This window comes from Cucurbita pepo, chromosome 4 (assembly GCF_057944985.1).
Source record: "Cucurbita pepo subsp. pepo isolate OVF chromosome 4, ASM5794498v1, whole genome shotgun sequence".
NCBI lineage: Eukaryota > Viridiplantae > Streptophyta > Magnoliopsida > Cucurbitales > Cucurbitaceae > Cucurbita > Cucurbita pepo.
The window spans coordinates 4269484-4286294 of record NC_141801.1 but is presented as its reverse complement, the minus strand read 5'-3'; the positions used below and the strand labels follow the sequence as shown (position 1 = coordinate 4286294).

General features: G+C 37.5%; 1 protein-coding gene, 1 long non-coding RNA gene and 1 other non-coding gene across 4 annotated transcripts; 2 read left to right on the top strand and 1 right to left on the bottom strand.

Annotated features, from left to right (window-relative positions):
* The first annotated feature begins 4041 nt into the window (after positions 1 to 4041).
* On the top strand, positions 4042 to 5555 carry LOC147792799 (secreted RxLR effector protein 161-like). The gene is made up of 2 exons (XM_087123131.1): positions 4042 to 4578; positions 5547 to 5555. Exons 1-2 carry the CDS (start codon positions 4042 to 4044, stop codon positions 5553 to 5555), a joined length of 546 nt encoding a protein of 181 aa, XP_086979257.1.
* A 4252-nt stretch (positions 5556 to 9807) lies between these two features.
* Positions 9808 to 11637, top strand: LOC111792112 (uncharacterized). Of its 2 annotated transcripts, XR_002814733.2 has the most exons (4): positions 9808 to 10014; positions 10094 to 10325; positions 10411 to 10489; positions 11441 to 11637. It is a non-coding gene; the product is annotated as an uncharacterized LOC111792112 (long non-coding RNA). The 2 variants fall into 2 exon arrangements; XR_015420818.1 differs by having other exon boundaries at positions 10094 to 10489.
* Positions 11638 to 13445: 1808 nt separating this feature from the next.
* LOC111794160 (small nucleolar RNA R71) lies at positions 13446 to 13551 on the bottom strand. Its single transcript, XR_002815051.2, has one exon. It is a non-coding gene; the product is annotated as a small nucleolar RNA R71 (small nucleolar RNA).
* Positions 13552 to 16811: the final 3260 nt, after the last annotated feature.

The following is a 16811-nucleotide window of genomic DNA, read 5'->3' as shown; positions in this document are numbered from 1 at the left end:
TTGAGACACTTACCCGATGATTATTTATTGGTCTTTATTGAATTGGAAGTGAATTACGAATAGCTTGTTAAAAGAATTTGGGTAGCATATCATTGGTTGTAAAAGTGTTTAGAGGAATGGAGAAATTAGGCAAGAATTATGAAGGATCGCGATCGACTTTGAAAAATCAAATGAGAATCATGTTATAGGAAGCACATATTTTATCCACAATCAAAATAGTGTGGACCATCTACCATCTTTCTCATTGAAACAATATTTTACCTAAAATTTCCCATATGACTTTCTATTCTATAAGGAAGATGGTAATCTATTCTATAAAGAAGCACGTAGGCTCGGTGAAATATACATGTTTGTGAAGATGCGGACTACTGTTGCAATGAAAATGTAATCTTTGATGATCACATCAACATCTACCGGTATGTTTTAAATATTCATTCATTGGTCATAAATAAATTTCTAAATTATTTAATAAATAAAATGAAGCATTTCAGATAGTTATGACATTAATAGGTTATATTTTAAGCTCATTGTGCATATAGGACTCCTAGTGTAACGATTCTAAATTTCTACTTATTTAGAGTCGCTACTAACTTCTCATGCACAGCTAATATGCAGAATATAACTCTTAAAGAAATATCATTTCTAGCATAAATGTCGAAAACATTTATACAATTTCATCTCTAGAAAACATTATCATGGTTTTATGTGATTCATACGAAATACTGAAATATAAAATAAAAACAAATACAAAATAATTTAAAACAATGAAATGCAAGACAACAATTTTAACCTAAGACTAGGAATTTAAATATGCATTTACCCTATGCACTGTGTCATGGTCTCTGCTCGCGATGTCGACGTCATTCGTACATAGGCGTCTTGCCTTTACCTAAAAAATGATGTGGCACACGGTCTGAGTATTTCGAAGAATACTCAGTAATGACCCCACTCTAGCGGTCATGCTAATGCAACACCTGCAATCATACTGTAGGGATCTATCGCTATCTTTTTCTCATACTAGGGGTGGCCTCCAGTCTGGACTATTATGCATGTGTAGTACTTTCCTACACACGACCCACACGTGCGAGTGTGAATCCCTAGGCGGTTCGCACATCCCCTGGACCCTTTCTGGTCAAGCTAGCTGTCTGTAGCAACGTTCGAAGGTCAACAGACACCTGGTGTCATGCTCGCCATGATCACCCTCATCATCATATTGTGTACGTCTACAGTCATCGTCTCAAAGGGAAATATCCGTATGTTTATATACACACAACATGCATGAGATCTCTCTAATTCTCATCTTAACATCTCTTCTAACACAACCCTAGTCTCATCTCTCTGTTACGCTAAGTAACACATGCTCGTTAGATATTTATATTAATATCGTTTTTCATGCTCTTAGGTTGTGTCCTAGGTCAATCTTTCTACACGATACAATATGGCAATCATCCTCATACAATATGCAAAATATCGGAAGACATCATCATATTAAGGTACATATCTTGCAAACATCATAATCATCATACTGGCATTAAATGCATCAAGTACGTCATACATCATCATAAAATCTGCATACATCATCATGCACCATAGCTCATACAACAGAGCTCATACATCATCATATAACTAGCATACGACATTATACAATACAACTCATACATCATAAATCATAAATATCACATGCATCATCGTACGTCATCGCGAACAATCATATATTATAGCTCATACAATTTCTAGCCTATCCTATAGTAAGGCCACTCACTTAGTTGGTCTTAGCCGGCGTACTCCCTAATTATAACATTATCTCCTGCTCTTCGAGAGCTGCTCCAAATATCATCGAGGTTCGCTCTATCATGTCGTTTGGCACCTTTCATTAGTATTTCACAATTTAATTAATAATCCAACTAATAAATGTGAAATACGACTCTAAAATGACCTCAATTACCTTAATCGGGGCCAAAAATAGGTTCGAGAGGGTCGAATGTAGAAACAAATTTAAAACTCGAGCCAAGTAAGCCAAAGAGTCGTTAGAAAGACGAGCTGAGCCGTCTAAGCCGACCAAGCCAAAGGGCTGCTTGCGTCGCGGGTGGACACATGGCAGGCCAGGAGCCGGCCACATCATGTGCAGGCGTCTCAGGTCGAGGCGCGGTTTGGGTTAGCTTACAGATCACGTCAGGTATTGGGCTTCAGACTGGGTTTCAGTTCGTAGGCTGGGCCTCAGGTTACTGATCTGGGTCCAACCTGGATCCATCGGATCCTTGCTTCTTTGTTTGACTCGTAGCGCAATTTTTTGGTGAACTTTCTCTCTCTTTCTTGTGACATTTTTTACGCCGATTTTCGTCCTTTTTCTTCCTTTTCCTCTCTGTTTGCCTCTTCTCTTCTCTTCCTCGAAGTTTTGTGCTTTGAAAATACCTAAAACCACAGATCCATAAGCGTTTAAGAAAGCCAAAACCCAACTCCGTTTACTGATGAAAACTCGGATGAAAAGGGCATGAAACGTTCCTTAAGTGAATGTACAGTCGTCGTGAATCCTTCTTGTGGCGAGGTTGGGTGGTTTTGAATCTGCCCGTTTAGGGTGTTAGATAAAAGAATAGCTTATTTTTAGCTGGGCAATCTTTAGGCACAAGATTTGTTGGTCGGGTCATTTTTAGAATTTAGTTTGTTTTAAATAGCCTAATTAGTTCAGAAACATTTGCACCTAGTTTTTGAGCAAAGACAAATCTCAAGCTTTCGTTCTCTTTTATTTTCTTACGCTTTTTGTTTTCATTTCTTCCAACAAATCAATTCACGGTGGAGTACCTCATCACCGAGCTGGGAGAAGGAGGAGCATAGCATCGGGCACTATCATCGCCACCAGCAGCTGCACCAGGCACGCCTACACCAACACCTATCACAACTCCTGCTACGCCCCCTGAACCAGTGGAGTTCGCAACACCACATACTACAAACTCAACGCTGGATGCCGATCACGATGATGGTCTGGCGGCCAGATACCGGAGGATTGAAGACCTACTGGGAGGAGGTGAACCATTGGGACTGGTGGTGTGCAAGCTCGAAGAAGAAGTGGCTGAACTACATGCCATTAGCGGGATGAACTGAACTCTTCGCCGAAGCAAAAAGGAACCAATGCTGACTGAAGGCAATGCAGAAAAAGATGGCGTCCATCATTGAGAACAAGACGTGGAGTCTGGAGGATATGTCATCAGGACACCAAGTCATAGGGCTCAAATGGGTATTCAAACTAAAGTGGAACGAAGAGGGAGAAGTTGTGAAGCACAAGGCCCGTCTGGTGGCGAAGGGCTTCGTCCAGAAGCAAGGAGTGGACTTCGAAGAGGTATTCGCGCCGGTGGCAAGGTTGGAATCCGTCCGCCTGTTGTTGGCAATCGCAGCACATTTCTCTTGGGAGATCCACCACATGGACGTGAAGTCTGCTTTACTCAACGGAGAGCTAAAGAAGACCGTCTACGTCCAATAACCAACTGGTTTCCTAGACAACGATAACCCCATCAAGGTACTATGCCTGCACAAGGCACTCTACGAGCTTCGACAAGCACCACGACCCTGGAACGCGAAGCTCAACAGTACCCTGCTGTCGGTGAAGTTCAAGCGTTGTGCCTCTGATCATGGCATGTACACGCATGGCCACGACGAGTAGCGGCTAATCGTGGGAGTGTATGTCGACGACCATATAATCACTAGAGGAAACATGGAAGTTCTTGGAAGATTCAAGAGGGAGATGTCAAAGAACTTCAAGATGAGCGATCTCGACGTGTCCAGCTACTATCTCGGCATTGAAGTGCAACAGAGTACTGCCGGCATCACGATCTGCCAAAGTGCGTATGCGAAGAAGCTACTGGACACAGTTGGGCTAGCAAACAGTAACCCTATAAGGACGCCAATGGAGGCCTAACTCCAGCTAAGGAAGCCGGCACTACGACGGCAGTCGACGCCACCAGTTACCGCAGCATTGTCAGGAGCCTGCGTTATCTGGTAAACACACACCCTGACCTCGCTTATTCCATTGGATACGTGAGTAGGTTTATGGAAGCACTTAAGGAGGAGCATCTTGTAGCTGTCAAGCGCATCCTGCGCTATGTGGTTGGAACCAGAGGCTGGGGTGTGAAATACTTTGCAGGGAGAGGAAAGGAAAAGCTTGAGTTGGTCAGCTACAATGATAGTGACATAGCCGGTGATGTTGATGGTCGTAAGAGCACCAGCGGGATGATTTACTTCCTCTCAGGCGGCGCGATCTACTGGCAATCAACTAAACAAAAGGAAGTTGTTTTGTCTTCTTACGAAGTAGAGTACATCGTCGCTTCGACAACAAAAACACAGGGAATCTGGCTTGTGCGGTTAATGAAAGAACTCATTGGAAGAGAAGGCGATCCACCAATGCTTTACGTGGACAACAAAGTTACGATCTCCCTGATCAAAAATCCAGTTTTGCACGATTGGAACAAGCACATAGAGATCAGGTTCCATTACATCCGAGAGTGTGCACATCAAGGGATTGTCAAGATTGACTTCATCCGAACAGAGGAACAACATGGAGACATCTTCACCAAGTCTCTAGCGCGGGTAAAATTTGAGAAACATTCGTACGGTGTTTTTCAACAAAGTCAAATCCCAAGCTTTCGTTCACTCTGTTATTTTCTTAAACTTTCTGTTTTCATTCTTCTTCCAACAAATTTTCTTCAATTGTTTTTCCTCCGTCAACGATTTTCTATCACTAACGTTGATTTCCTCAGTCAAAAGACATCATGTAGGTGAACATTTACCTAGTGGTATTTTTGTTGAAAATTTGTTTGAGTTTTATCTACACTATTGTGTAAGATGTGAAACTTTACAAATGCTAGAGCAGTACTCCAAACTTAAAGTTCTCGACTTTTGTTGGAGTTCTAGATATGAAAGAAAAGATTGTAATGACATTGATTTGAATGTGTTGGAAGGGCTTCAACCACACAAAAACTTTGAAGCCTTGAGAATCGAAAACATTGTAGGTGACCTTCTACCTAGTGGTTTTTTTTTGTTGAAAACTTGTTTGAGTTTTATCTACACTATTATGGAAGATGTGAAAATTTACCAATGCTGGGACAGTTCTCCAAACTAAAGGTTCTTGACATTTGTTGCCTCTGATGTCTGTTCTAAATGGAGTTCTAAATCTAAAATAAAAGATTATAATGACAATAATGTGAATGTGTTGTAAGGACTTTAACAACACAAATTTTCGAGCCTTAACGATTGAAAAATTTTGGTTGACAACTTGTTTGATTTTATCTACACTATTGTGGAAGATATGAAACTTTACCAATGCCTGGATAGTTCTTCAAACTAAAGGTTCTTGAAATTTGTTGCCTCTGATGTATGTTTTAAATGGAATTGTAGATCTAAAAGAAAAGATTGTAATGACAATAATTTGAATGTATTGTTGGGACTTTAACAACACAAATTTTCGAGCCTTAACAATTGAAATCTTTGTATGTGAACTTCTACATAGTGATATTTTTGTTGACCACTTGTTTGAGTTTTTATCTACAATATTGCAGATGATGTGAAACTTTACAAATGGTGGACAATTATCCAAACTAAATGTTCTCGACATTTGTTGTCTCTGATGAATGTTTTCAAGGAGTTTTAGATATGAAAGAAAAGATTGGAATGACAATAATTTGAATGTGTCGGAAGGCTTCAACCACACAAAAACTTTCGAGCCTTAAGGATCGAAAGCTTTATAGGTGAACTTATACCTAGTAGTATATTTGTTGAGTTTTATCTACATTATTGTGGAAGTTGTGCAAGTATACCAATGCTGGGACAGATCTCCAAACCCAAGGTTCTTGACATTTCTTGCCTCTGATGCATGTTTTCATTAGAGTTCGTGATATGAAAGAAAATATTGTAATGTTGAACACAACTCTTTATTGGAAATACTCGCACTTTTTGTTAACATCCTCTATAGAATACTACTACACTTTGCTCTACTTGAGAGAGAATTTCATGAGATGAAAACCTTCGTAGGATGGAGGGTTGTTAATAGGCGTGACTAGACAATATATTACTCGAATACCTAAATAATTTTACTAAAATATCTAGGTAACATTATTTCTAAAATACCTAAACCATTTTTCTAAACATCTAAATATATTTATTCCTAAAATATCTAAATCATTTTCCTAAAATATATAAACAAATGAGCTCATACAATTATTGAGTTTGACTCTATGCGCTAATGATGATATTTTAACACTTCTCCCATCACTCTCTTTTAACTTCATCTTCTATACTAGCTGTATTGACATACTTTGGATTTTGACTTTTGGATTCTTTCTGATAGGTTGTTGATGTGTCATTTCATTTTCACCGAGTTCTCTTGATTGAGTCATTTCTTGCTCACCAACATTAATGTCGCTTGGATCTTCAAACACATCAACACCTAACCAAATGTATTTAGTTTGCTTCTTTGTATTATGTGGTAGAATTTCTTTAATATTGTTGTCTGGTAATACTTCGTTCTCCAAGGGCCACCCTACGTCCATTGCACCACTTTGATCATCAAACATGTGGTTTGAGTATCTTGAATCAATGATCCATTTATCCTCATAATCAATATGCTCTCTCATCATCACCATGAGCGCTAGCTCATCTTCTTCTATGGCACATATTACCTCTGCATCCCATTCATCCTCTATCTCTTTTTTGGAGGTTGCCACATTGCTTTCAATAGACTTTTTCCTCGACCAATAATACCTGGACGTGTGACCCTTCTTCCCGCAATTGTAGCAAATACCTTCAAATCTCTTCCCTTGAGAACTCTTGTGGTTGTTCTTCTAAGCTTTCCAAGGTTGTGCAGTTTCTGAGTGGTTTCTTCCTTTGTCACCATTTTTTGTATTCATGTGGCTTGTTGTTGCTCCCACTTTTAGTTGAGTAGAGTGTTTCTTCTTCAATCTTCAACGTGATGCCTTCCATTTGCTTAGCCATGACTTCTTGGCTGCCTAAACAATTTTCAAACTCTACAAGTGATGGTTGAGCAGACTATCCTTGTACAGCAATAACGAAGCATCTATACTCTAGTCACAATCCGTGGATATTTATCCTCTTCATTCGAGCTTCTCCAATGATGAACTTCAGGTCTAGTTCAGCAATCTCCAAACATATCGACTTGACCCTATGGAAGTACTAAACAATCATCATGTCACGTTGTGAAATTGATAATAGCTCGTTCTCAGAAGTTGTAATCTCGTATCATTCTTTTTTGAGAAAAACATCACGAACGTGTCTCATGCTTCTTTTGATGTCTTGTCATCCCAAATGTGTTCTAAGATCTCTTCTTCGATTGTGGTTTTCAAGATAAATATTGTTTTGCCTACTTTGATTCTCCCTTTGCGCAAGGCGCCATTAGAATCCTCCTCTGACGACGTAGTTTCACTCTTGCCAACGACTTCCCAAAGGTCATGTTCTTATAAATAAGACATCATGCATGTTGCCCCCGTGTTGTAGTTTTTGAGTTTCTTGATTCCTCCAACGATTTTGAAATCACTCATCGTTTTAGTTATACCTCAGTAATACCAAACGAGCTTTTTTCAACATAAAACTTACAGAGTCACGAACTACTCATGACACAAAGAAACTCAAACACTAATAATCTCAAGAAATTGTGTTCGATGTAGAAGATTAGACATAACTGCAACCACAGAGCATACTAAAAATTCTAAGAGATCAGACAACCCACACAAACCTCGCTCTCATACTAGATTGATGAACATAACTCTTTGTGGGAAACATTCACACTATTTATTAACACCAATCAAGAAGATATTACAAGACACTCTTGAGAAAAGATTAACAAGATATTCTATAGAATACTACTTCACTTGGCTCTACTTGAGACTGCCTGTGATTTTTTGGGATGAAAACCTTGGTCGGGTGGAGGGGTGTTTATAGAAGAGGCTAGATAATTTATTCCTAAAATATCTAATTATTTATTTCTAAAATACATAAATCATTTTCCTAAAATGAGTAGACAATGGACTTATACAATAATTGAGTTTGATCTTATCGAGCTAGTCATGATATTTTAACATGTAATGACAATGATTTGCATGTGTTGTAAGGGCTTAAACTACACAAAAAATTTCAAGCTTTGAGGATCAAAAACTTTATAGTTGAACTTCTACTTAGTGGTTTGTTGAAAACTTGTTTCAGTTTTATCTGGGCTAGTGGAAGATGTGAAACTTTACCAATGCTTGGACAATTCTGTTGGCTTTTTGGCCCTTGATCTCACTTTAAATAATTTCAATCAATTAATTGATTGATGTTTTGATGATAACAAACCTACTTTTAATTATTAACTATTTTCAGTATTTTGAACTGTCCACAGTATAAGGTCGGGAATAACGATTACAACGACTTTTCAATTACTCAAATCAGAGCTAAAACGAAGAATTAGAGTCGAGGCAACATACCCGACGTGATGATGTGGCAGCAAAATCAAAATGATGGACAAATCAAAATATATCAAAGTATGACATTTATAATGTTGGAAGAGTAACCAACGATGGAGTTTTTCTTATTATTATATTTCTAAATAAAATTATTTTTACAAAATATAAATTTGAATCTAACCTTACTCCCATCGATTTTTATTATTACTATATTATATTATTATATTATTATATTTTAAAATTTTGGTAGTTACTCACATAGTTTTTATTATTATTATATTATTATATTTATAATAAATTTTAAATTTTCGTTTGACCGTTACTCACATAAATTTTTATTATTATTATATTAAAAAATTTTAATAAATGAATTTGGAAAATTTTCTTATTTATTTACTTTTGATCTCCACCTTCCATTATTCTTAACACAATCCAATGGTCAATATTAATTCGTACATTTTGCCACTTTTCTCCTCTATATAAACTCATCTTCCCCCACATTTTAAAATACACAACTTACATACATTCTCCAATCCTCATTTGTTCAAAGTCTCTATTGTTTGTTGCTCTCTCCAAACTTACAAGTTTATTTCTCTTCATCTTATTCTTGAGAGGGATTATTATTGTATCGTGAGAAAATAGTTGTGAGTGTCCCAAATTGTAAATCTACTCTTTGAGAGAGTTGTGGTGTGTTATTATCAAACTCAAATACTTGTATCGGTTTGATCCTGCGCCGTGGAAAGGATTGAGTTTGCTCTTGAACTCGTAAAAAGAGCGGTGTAGCGGTTTGGCTCTGATCCGTGGAAAGAGTCGAGAAAGTTCTTTATTCAAATTTCCAAGAGACGCTTAGGGAGTGGAGTAGGTCGAGTTTGACCGAACCACTATAAAACTACGGTGTCATTTTCTCTAACTCTTTCCTATTTGATTTCAAAATTATTATTGTGATTTATTGCATGTTCTACTTGATTATTGTTTTAACTTGAATTATTTTGTTCTAGTAATTATCATCTTCTACTTATTTGTAAAAAGTTTTATCATTAGAAAAATTAATCACGTTTAAACACTTTTGTCGTTAAAACCCTATTCACCCCCCCTCTAGGGTTGCCATACCGATCCAACAAATTCTCCAAACTTAAGGTTCTTGACATTTGTTGCCTAAATAATGTAAAAATTACTAGGGACGAAATTTATGAAAATTACTGTGATAAGAGCACTTTATTCCCTAAATGGAAAACATTTCTTATATTGGGCACGTGGAGTTTAGAACTGTAGCACCCGAGGAAAAAAAAAAGTTAAAGTCACCAGAGGGGCAAATAGGTAATTTTGCCCCTCTAGCCACTAAAGGGGTCCAAATGGAACCCTAGCAATTGTGTGACAAAAGAGGAAAAGAGAGGAAAAGAGTTTTGAGAGAAAACCTAGAGAGAAGAAAGAAAGAACCATCCGAAAACTCGTCGGACCATCGCTGAAAGTTGCCGCCAGCCACGATCTAATGACAGGGACTTCTTAGAAGGAAGAAGAAGATGTTGGTATTCGGAGTCCCGTTTTCCATCACGAGATCGAGAAAATTGGCAAGGTAAGATCTTGATCATTTTTCTCAAATCTAGAACTCTCTGTTGTGAATCAAGGTCTGAAATTTTGATATGCTCATCTAGAGGGAATTCTCCACAAGATAAATGAAGGAAACTAGCCGAAATTCTGGTCTGAAGGTGAAGATCCGAGCCGATTTCCAAGAACAGAGGAGAGAGAAAAATTTTTGACAAGTCACGTGTCAAACCGGCCCAGTGAAGTACGATTGCAGAATCCAACCCGCGCGCGACACCCACGACTAGACTTCGTTTGGGTTCATGGTGGCGCGTGAGGATGCGTGGCAGCACGTGGGAGCGCGTGAGTTTCTGTTTTCCGTCCGCCAAACTTTTATTTGCCCGATTCTGCCCTGATTCTAATTCTAACGATGTTTTTATGCGAATAGGGACCTAATTGGGGAAAATCAGTATTTTTAGACACTTTACAGGCATGGAAACGCTAGCGAAGGGGCACACATCAAGCAAGTAAGTCACCACCCGTTATTTAGGAAGAAATACTAGTAGGATTCGCTTGGAATTCATGCATGCTAGTACATTTGCATTAGATTAGTTTTCCATGAATGAGATTAGGCAGATTAATTTTTTTATGAGCGTATTGGGTGAATTATCTGGGTGTTCCTTGTCTGCTTTAATCTTCCGTTATATGTATGCTTATGTTTAATTCATGTTGAAATAGTGAACTCAGCGTCTCGGGCACTTGAGGGATAACCTCGCCCCGTTGAGCGCAAACTCCGCTTTCCGGGTGTATGATGGAGGCCATCACCCCATGGAGTATACATATCTAATTTGCATGAATTATGTACGATAATATTAGACGACGGTTGCATGCACACTCTGTAATTTTCCATAACCCATTACTATGATAAGCCTAGGGAATTGTAGTTAGGAGTGACAAGTCACTCAGTCTAGATACAACCTTCCTCTAGGAACCTAACAGATTACCACGGCGAAGAAGTACCTTATGAGTGTTCTTAGACTGCTAGTTGTCTGAACGGTGTCGGTAGTTTAGTGGGAGGACTAGAGGTCCTAATCAGTTCTTACTGCTCCTAGCCATTTCGCATGGGAAATGTGTCCCCACGTAGTATAGCTCATTAGCTGCATGAGAACGGATTGGGTTGCGCCCCCCAGGGGGACTATTACAGGCTTAGGAGGTATTCAGCAAACCCCTAGGCAAGATATCATGTAGTCTCAATTAGCCATGTAAAGGTAGCGCCTCGTAGAGAGATACCGGTTAGTCCAACTTAGCATAAGGAACTCTTAGGTATCAAATGAAAGGACATAGAACCAGTGAAGCTCCAAAGAGCAAGTCCCAAGGGGCGAGCCCCAAATGAACTAAGACTAGAACTAGACGTCAAGTAGGTGGCTTACTTAGTATAATTTTTATACTCATCCCATTTTTCCTTTTTTTTTTTTCAGGTGTTCGTAGACTGTCGGTCGAGGTAAAGGAGCATTCGAGAGCCAGACAACCACAGAGGGGGTTGTTCCGGAGGGTCAGTCTCTTTTCGATTTTTTTTAGTCTTTTGTAAATTACCCTCTATATTTGTATTTTCTCTTATTTTGTAAATTTGAATCCTCTTTTCAAACATTTGAAACTTACACTTCTCCTTCTTCTATTTTGATTTTATTAGATTAATCTTTTACTCTTCTTTTCTCTTTCTTTTTGTTTGTTTTTTGATTTTGTCTTTTGGGTCCTGGTCCGAGTTTCGAAGCTTGGAAAATCGGGTCGTGACGAGAACCATGGACAAAATTGCTACTCTATCAAATTGTAAAACGTTTCCTCATTTCAAAAGCTTAACCTTCCTTTTTGTTGGAAACTACCGAATATTCTAAACCTTTTTTCCCCCAAAGCTTCGATCTCCTACATAAAAACCCTACAACAAACTCACCACAAATTTCACAAGCAAAAGCACGAAAACCTCGAAAAGCTCCAAAACAACAATCTAGCTGTGAGCTACAAGGTTGTTCATTATGATCCTCAACAATAGCAACAACAATCTAGTTCAACCACCACAACCCGTGAGGCTTTCTTGGCCAACCAAGCTTCATCCTCCAACGACATGTCCTCCACTCTTCTTCCTCCAACCTCGTATTAAAGGTCTGTGGCGGCAACACCCATTTCTGCATCTGCTCCGGCAAGAAGCCTGGTTTGTTCACCATCGTTTGTTATGTTCTTGATTGAGGTTGTTTCGGCTCATGTCTCCTCGGATTTCCATCGCATGTTCTTTATGATTCAAGCCCATGTAAGTGGACCTCTCTATGTATCTTTATTTTTCATTTTTTTCCTTTACAACGTTTGAATTTTAGTGTAAGATCTCATGCTTGTTGGAGAGGAGAACGAAACATTCCTTATAAGTGTATGAAAATCTCTTCCTATTAGATGCATTTTAAAACCTTGAGGGGAAGCCCGAAAGGAAAAACCAACATTCTTTCTTGATTTGATCAAAGATTTTATTCTTCGAATATTTTGTATATTTTTGTATTCTTTAACAAAAATGGAAAACTTAAAGAACAAAAACAAGAAATGAGAAACGAAAACAAACTCTAATGAAATCTTATCGAGTTAATTTTTTAGAGTTGTTATTTAAATGAGTTCTTTTGACGATGCATGCGTATAGAAGTTGTGATGGATTCGGGGCGCAATGGTGGCAGAAGAAATGTTCAAGCAAGTTGCGTGGGAGATCATCTTCTGGTTGCCTTCTTGATCGGAGACTCCAACATTCTCTCCACCCTGAAATCTTTTCCATGAACTTTACTGCTGCAGAATTTTCTACGGTTCAACTTACTGCTGCAGAATTCTGTGCATGAACCCACCTATGGGTTTGAAATTAATTTTGGATCCGAAAATAAAGAGAACCTTTAGACGAAGGTTGAGGGAGAAAAAGAAAATGACATAACAAAATATATAGCAAATAGAACTTTGAGCATATGATGGCTAATCAAGAGAGAATTACTGCTAATGTCATTCATTTAGCAGATGATTGAGAAAGAGCAATTCGAGGATATGCACACCCAGCTGTGGAAGAGCTAAATTTGTGCATTAAAAGACCCAAAATGCAAGCAACCACTTTTGAGATAAAGCCCATGATGTTTCAAATGTTGCAAACCATTGAGCAATTCCCTTATTCTTTGAGGGATGGTGGTAAATCATGGTTGAATATTTTAGCACCGAGAACAATTGATTCTTGGAATAGTCTAACAAAAACAAATTTGCTCAAGTATTTTCCACCTACTAGAAACGCAACCACTTTTGAGATAAAGCCCGTGATGTTTCAAATGTTGCAAACCATTGAGCAATTCTCTTATTCTTCGAGGGACGGTGCTAAATCATGGTTGAATATTTTAGCAACGAGAACAATTGATTCTTGGAATAGTCTAACAGAAAAAAAATTGCTCAAGTATTTTTCACCCACTAGAAACGCACGGTTTAGAAATGAGATTGTTGCTTTTCAACAGTTTGAAGATGAGACATTAAGTGAATCTTGGTAAATATTTAAGCAGATGCTTAGAAAGTGTCCTCAGCATGAATTACATACAAATGGAGACTTTCTACAATGGATTAAATATTGTCACTAAACAAGTAGTTGATGTTTCCGCCCATGGAATTATTTTGTCAAAGACATACAAGGAAGCATATGAGATTTTAAAGAGAATAGCATCTAACAATTGTCAATGGGCCGATGTGAGAAGTAATTCAGGAAAGAAGACCCAAGGAGTACTTGAAGTTGATGTTTTGTCCTCTATCAACGCTCAACTAGCTTCGGTGCCTAATATTTTACAAAATCTAGGGTTCGGACAAGGCTCAATGACAAAGCACCAGTCCATACAACTGCTGCAATGACCCAGTCAACAGCTGAATTTTGTGTATATTGTGGGGAGGAACACACTTTTCATCAATGTCCAAGCAATCCGACCTCAATTTTTTATGTGGGGAATCAAGCTAGTCAAGGCAACCAAAAAAATAATCCCTTCTCGAATACTTATAATCCAGGGTGGAGAAATCATCCAAACTTCTCATGGAAGGGACAAGGCTCATACAATCAACAAATGCCACCTAAAAAGATTTATCCTCTAGGTCTTGGATTACAAAATCAATTGACATATAGTTCTCAACAAGTCAACACCCAAGGGAAAGGAACTAGTCAAGCTCAACACATACCGGGAACATTGCTTGAGAGCCTAATAAAGGAATATATGGCTAAAAATGATGTGATACAAAGTCAGCAAGCATCCTTGAGAAATTTGGAAGTTCAAGTAGGTCAATTAGCAAATGAGTTACAAAATAGACATCTTGGTAAGCTGTCAACAGACACTGAAACGCCAAAAAGAGAGGGCATGGAGCAATGTCAAGCAATAGAATTAAGAAGTAGGAAAGAAGTACCCGGCAGGGGAGAAAAACTTAAAGAACACAGTGATAGTCACTCTCAAGAAGTTACTGATACATAGCAGAAAAAGGAGGAAGTTGTTGTGTAGGAAGAGCACATCAAAAATTATGCCGAAGCTGTTGTACATATAAGACACAACAAAAATTATGCAGAAACTATGAAGCCTCCTAAAACGCAAATAGCAGTCAGCAGTAAACAAGAAAGCAGAACATACACCTTCTTTTTCACAAAGAATAAAAAGTAACAATGAAGAAGTCCACTTTGAGAAGTTCATGGATATATTTAAAGAAATTCATAGGTAGTACCATTGAATGAAGAGTGTAGTGCAGTACGGAAAAACAAGATTCCGGCTCATTTACAATTCCAATATCAATAGGAGGGAAGAAGCTAAGTCGAGCATTATGTGATTTGGGATCAAACATTAATCTAATGTTGCTATCTATTCACAAAAGGTTGGGTATGGGTTAAGCTACACCAACTACAGTCACCCTCCAACTAGCAGACCGATCTTTCACTTATCCAATAGGTAAAATTATAGGTATCCTAATTCAAGTGGACAAGTTAATTTTTCAGTAGATTTTATCATTTTGGATTATGAAGCGGGCCATGATGTATCAATTATCTTGGGGAGACCATTTTTGAAAACAAAAAAAACATGGGTAGACGTCCCCAAGGGAACTATAATGTTGAGAATGAATGATCAACAAATAGAATTTAATATCAATGACAACATGAAATATCCAGCAGTAGTAAATGAATGCTCAAACAATTTATAAATTGACAGAGAATCCAGCAGCTGATAGTTGAAACAGCAAGAAGAAGAAAACAACAACTACAATAATTGCACTACACAGCAAGCAGAATTGGAGAAATCGTAAGAGTTCTTGAATCACTAGAATTAGAGGAAAGAATAAATTCATCACTGAAGTTATCTATTGATGACACACCCTTGAACTACATCTTAGAAGAATAACTATTTGATATATGGGAGATAGACTTCACAAAATTATTCCCACCCACTGAAGGATTGAGAGATTCGAAGGGGCATCATTTATTAGACCATAGATAGCTAAAAAAAGTAAAAAGAGAAAGAGGGAGTTAGTCACAATTTGCAAACAAATATATGAATATCTAAGTAAACCAAGTTAGTTTTTCTTCCCTATTTATTTATGCACTTACATAGTTATCTTCACTTTCCTTATAACAATAGTTTTTTAGATTTTTTTTCTTTTTCTTTTTCTTGAATGACTTGCATGCCCCAAGAAGTTAGCCAATTTTTGTACATGAATTAGGGAGATTTAGATGTGGTTAGGAATGTTAATTTAAGCGTATTCAGGAGACTAATTACACTTAGTGCATGCTAGGATGTGATTGATGAGAAATATTATTCTCTTGTAGTGCACGTGGCCACATAGTTGTCTTGTTCATTTTTATTTGCATGTGATTTTATTTTATTTAAATGTTGCACTTTCTCATCCAACTACATGTCAAGGTGACACCATCGAAGAAATTGTTTAAGACATCCTAAAAGATTTTCTAATCCCTTTGAGGAAAGAAATTCGTATGGAAAAGAGAAATAAAAAGAAAATAATCCTTATGCTTCTCGGGTAAGCTTAAAATGGTAAGAAAAGGGTTGCTAAACATCATAATTCACATGTTGCAGCAGACTTGAAGCAGCAGCACCAACAGCTAGATTGATATCAGATTTACAATAACAGTATTTTCAAGTTGCCACAAAAATATTTCATGATGCCTAAAGACAAAGGGAATTCTCTGAACACACCCTTTACAATCTTATTATCTTATTTAGAACCATGCATCCATATTTTGTTGTTTGTTTTTGTTTTGTTGATTGCATATAATTTTGAATGATGTCCATGCATGTACCCTAGAAACATGAGTTTTATTAGACAGGGTAATATATCATGCATTTCCGAATATCGAGTAGAGTTGTTTTATACAAAACTAGAGATCCATTGTAAAATGTTTCAATAGGATAATAAAACATAGGTGAGGGATGTGTTTCTCTAAAAAAAATCATAATTCGGGAGGGTTAAGAAAATTAAAGCTCAAATCGAAAGGAGTATTCATTAAAGTTAAGGTGAGGATTCAATCTATTATAATTCGTCTTAATCAGCAAGAATTTCCATAATTCACCAAATCTTAGACCATTTTCCCAACAAAAACAATAAACAAGAGCTCTTTCACACGTCAATCTACTTCTAAGAATGATTTCACACCCACACTAATGCTCGTTGAGGACAATGACTAGTTTAAGTTTGGGGTATTAAAGAAATTCTACAAAAAAAAAAAAAAAAATTGTCTTAATTGCTTGTTGTCAGGCAATCTGCATCACCAATTGAGATGTCTAAATCGAATGTAAAAAAAAAAAAAAAAAATTATCC

Bases quoted from the DNA above. Each gene is read 5' to 3' on its own strand.
- LOC147792799 (XM_087123131.1), top strand. From the start codon at position 4,042: ATGGAAGCACTTAAGGAGGAGCATCTTGTAGCTGTCAAGCGCATCCTG.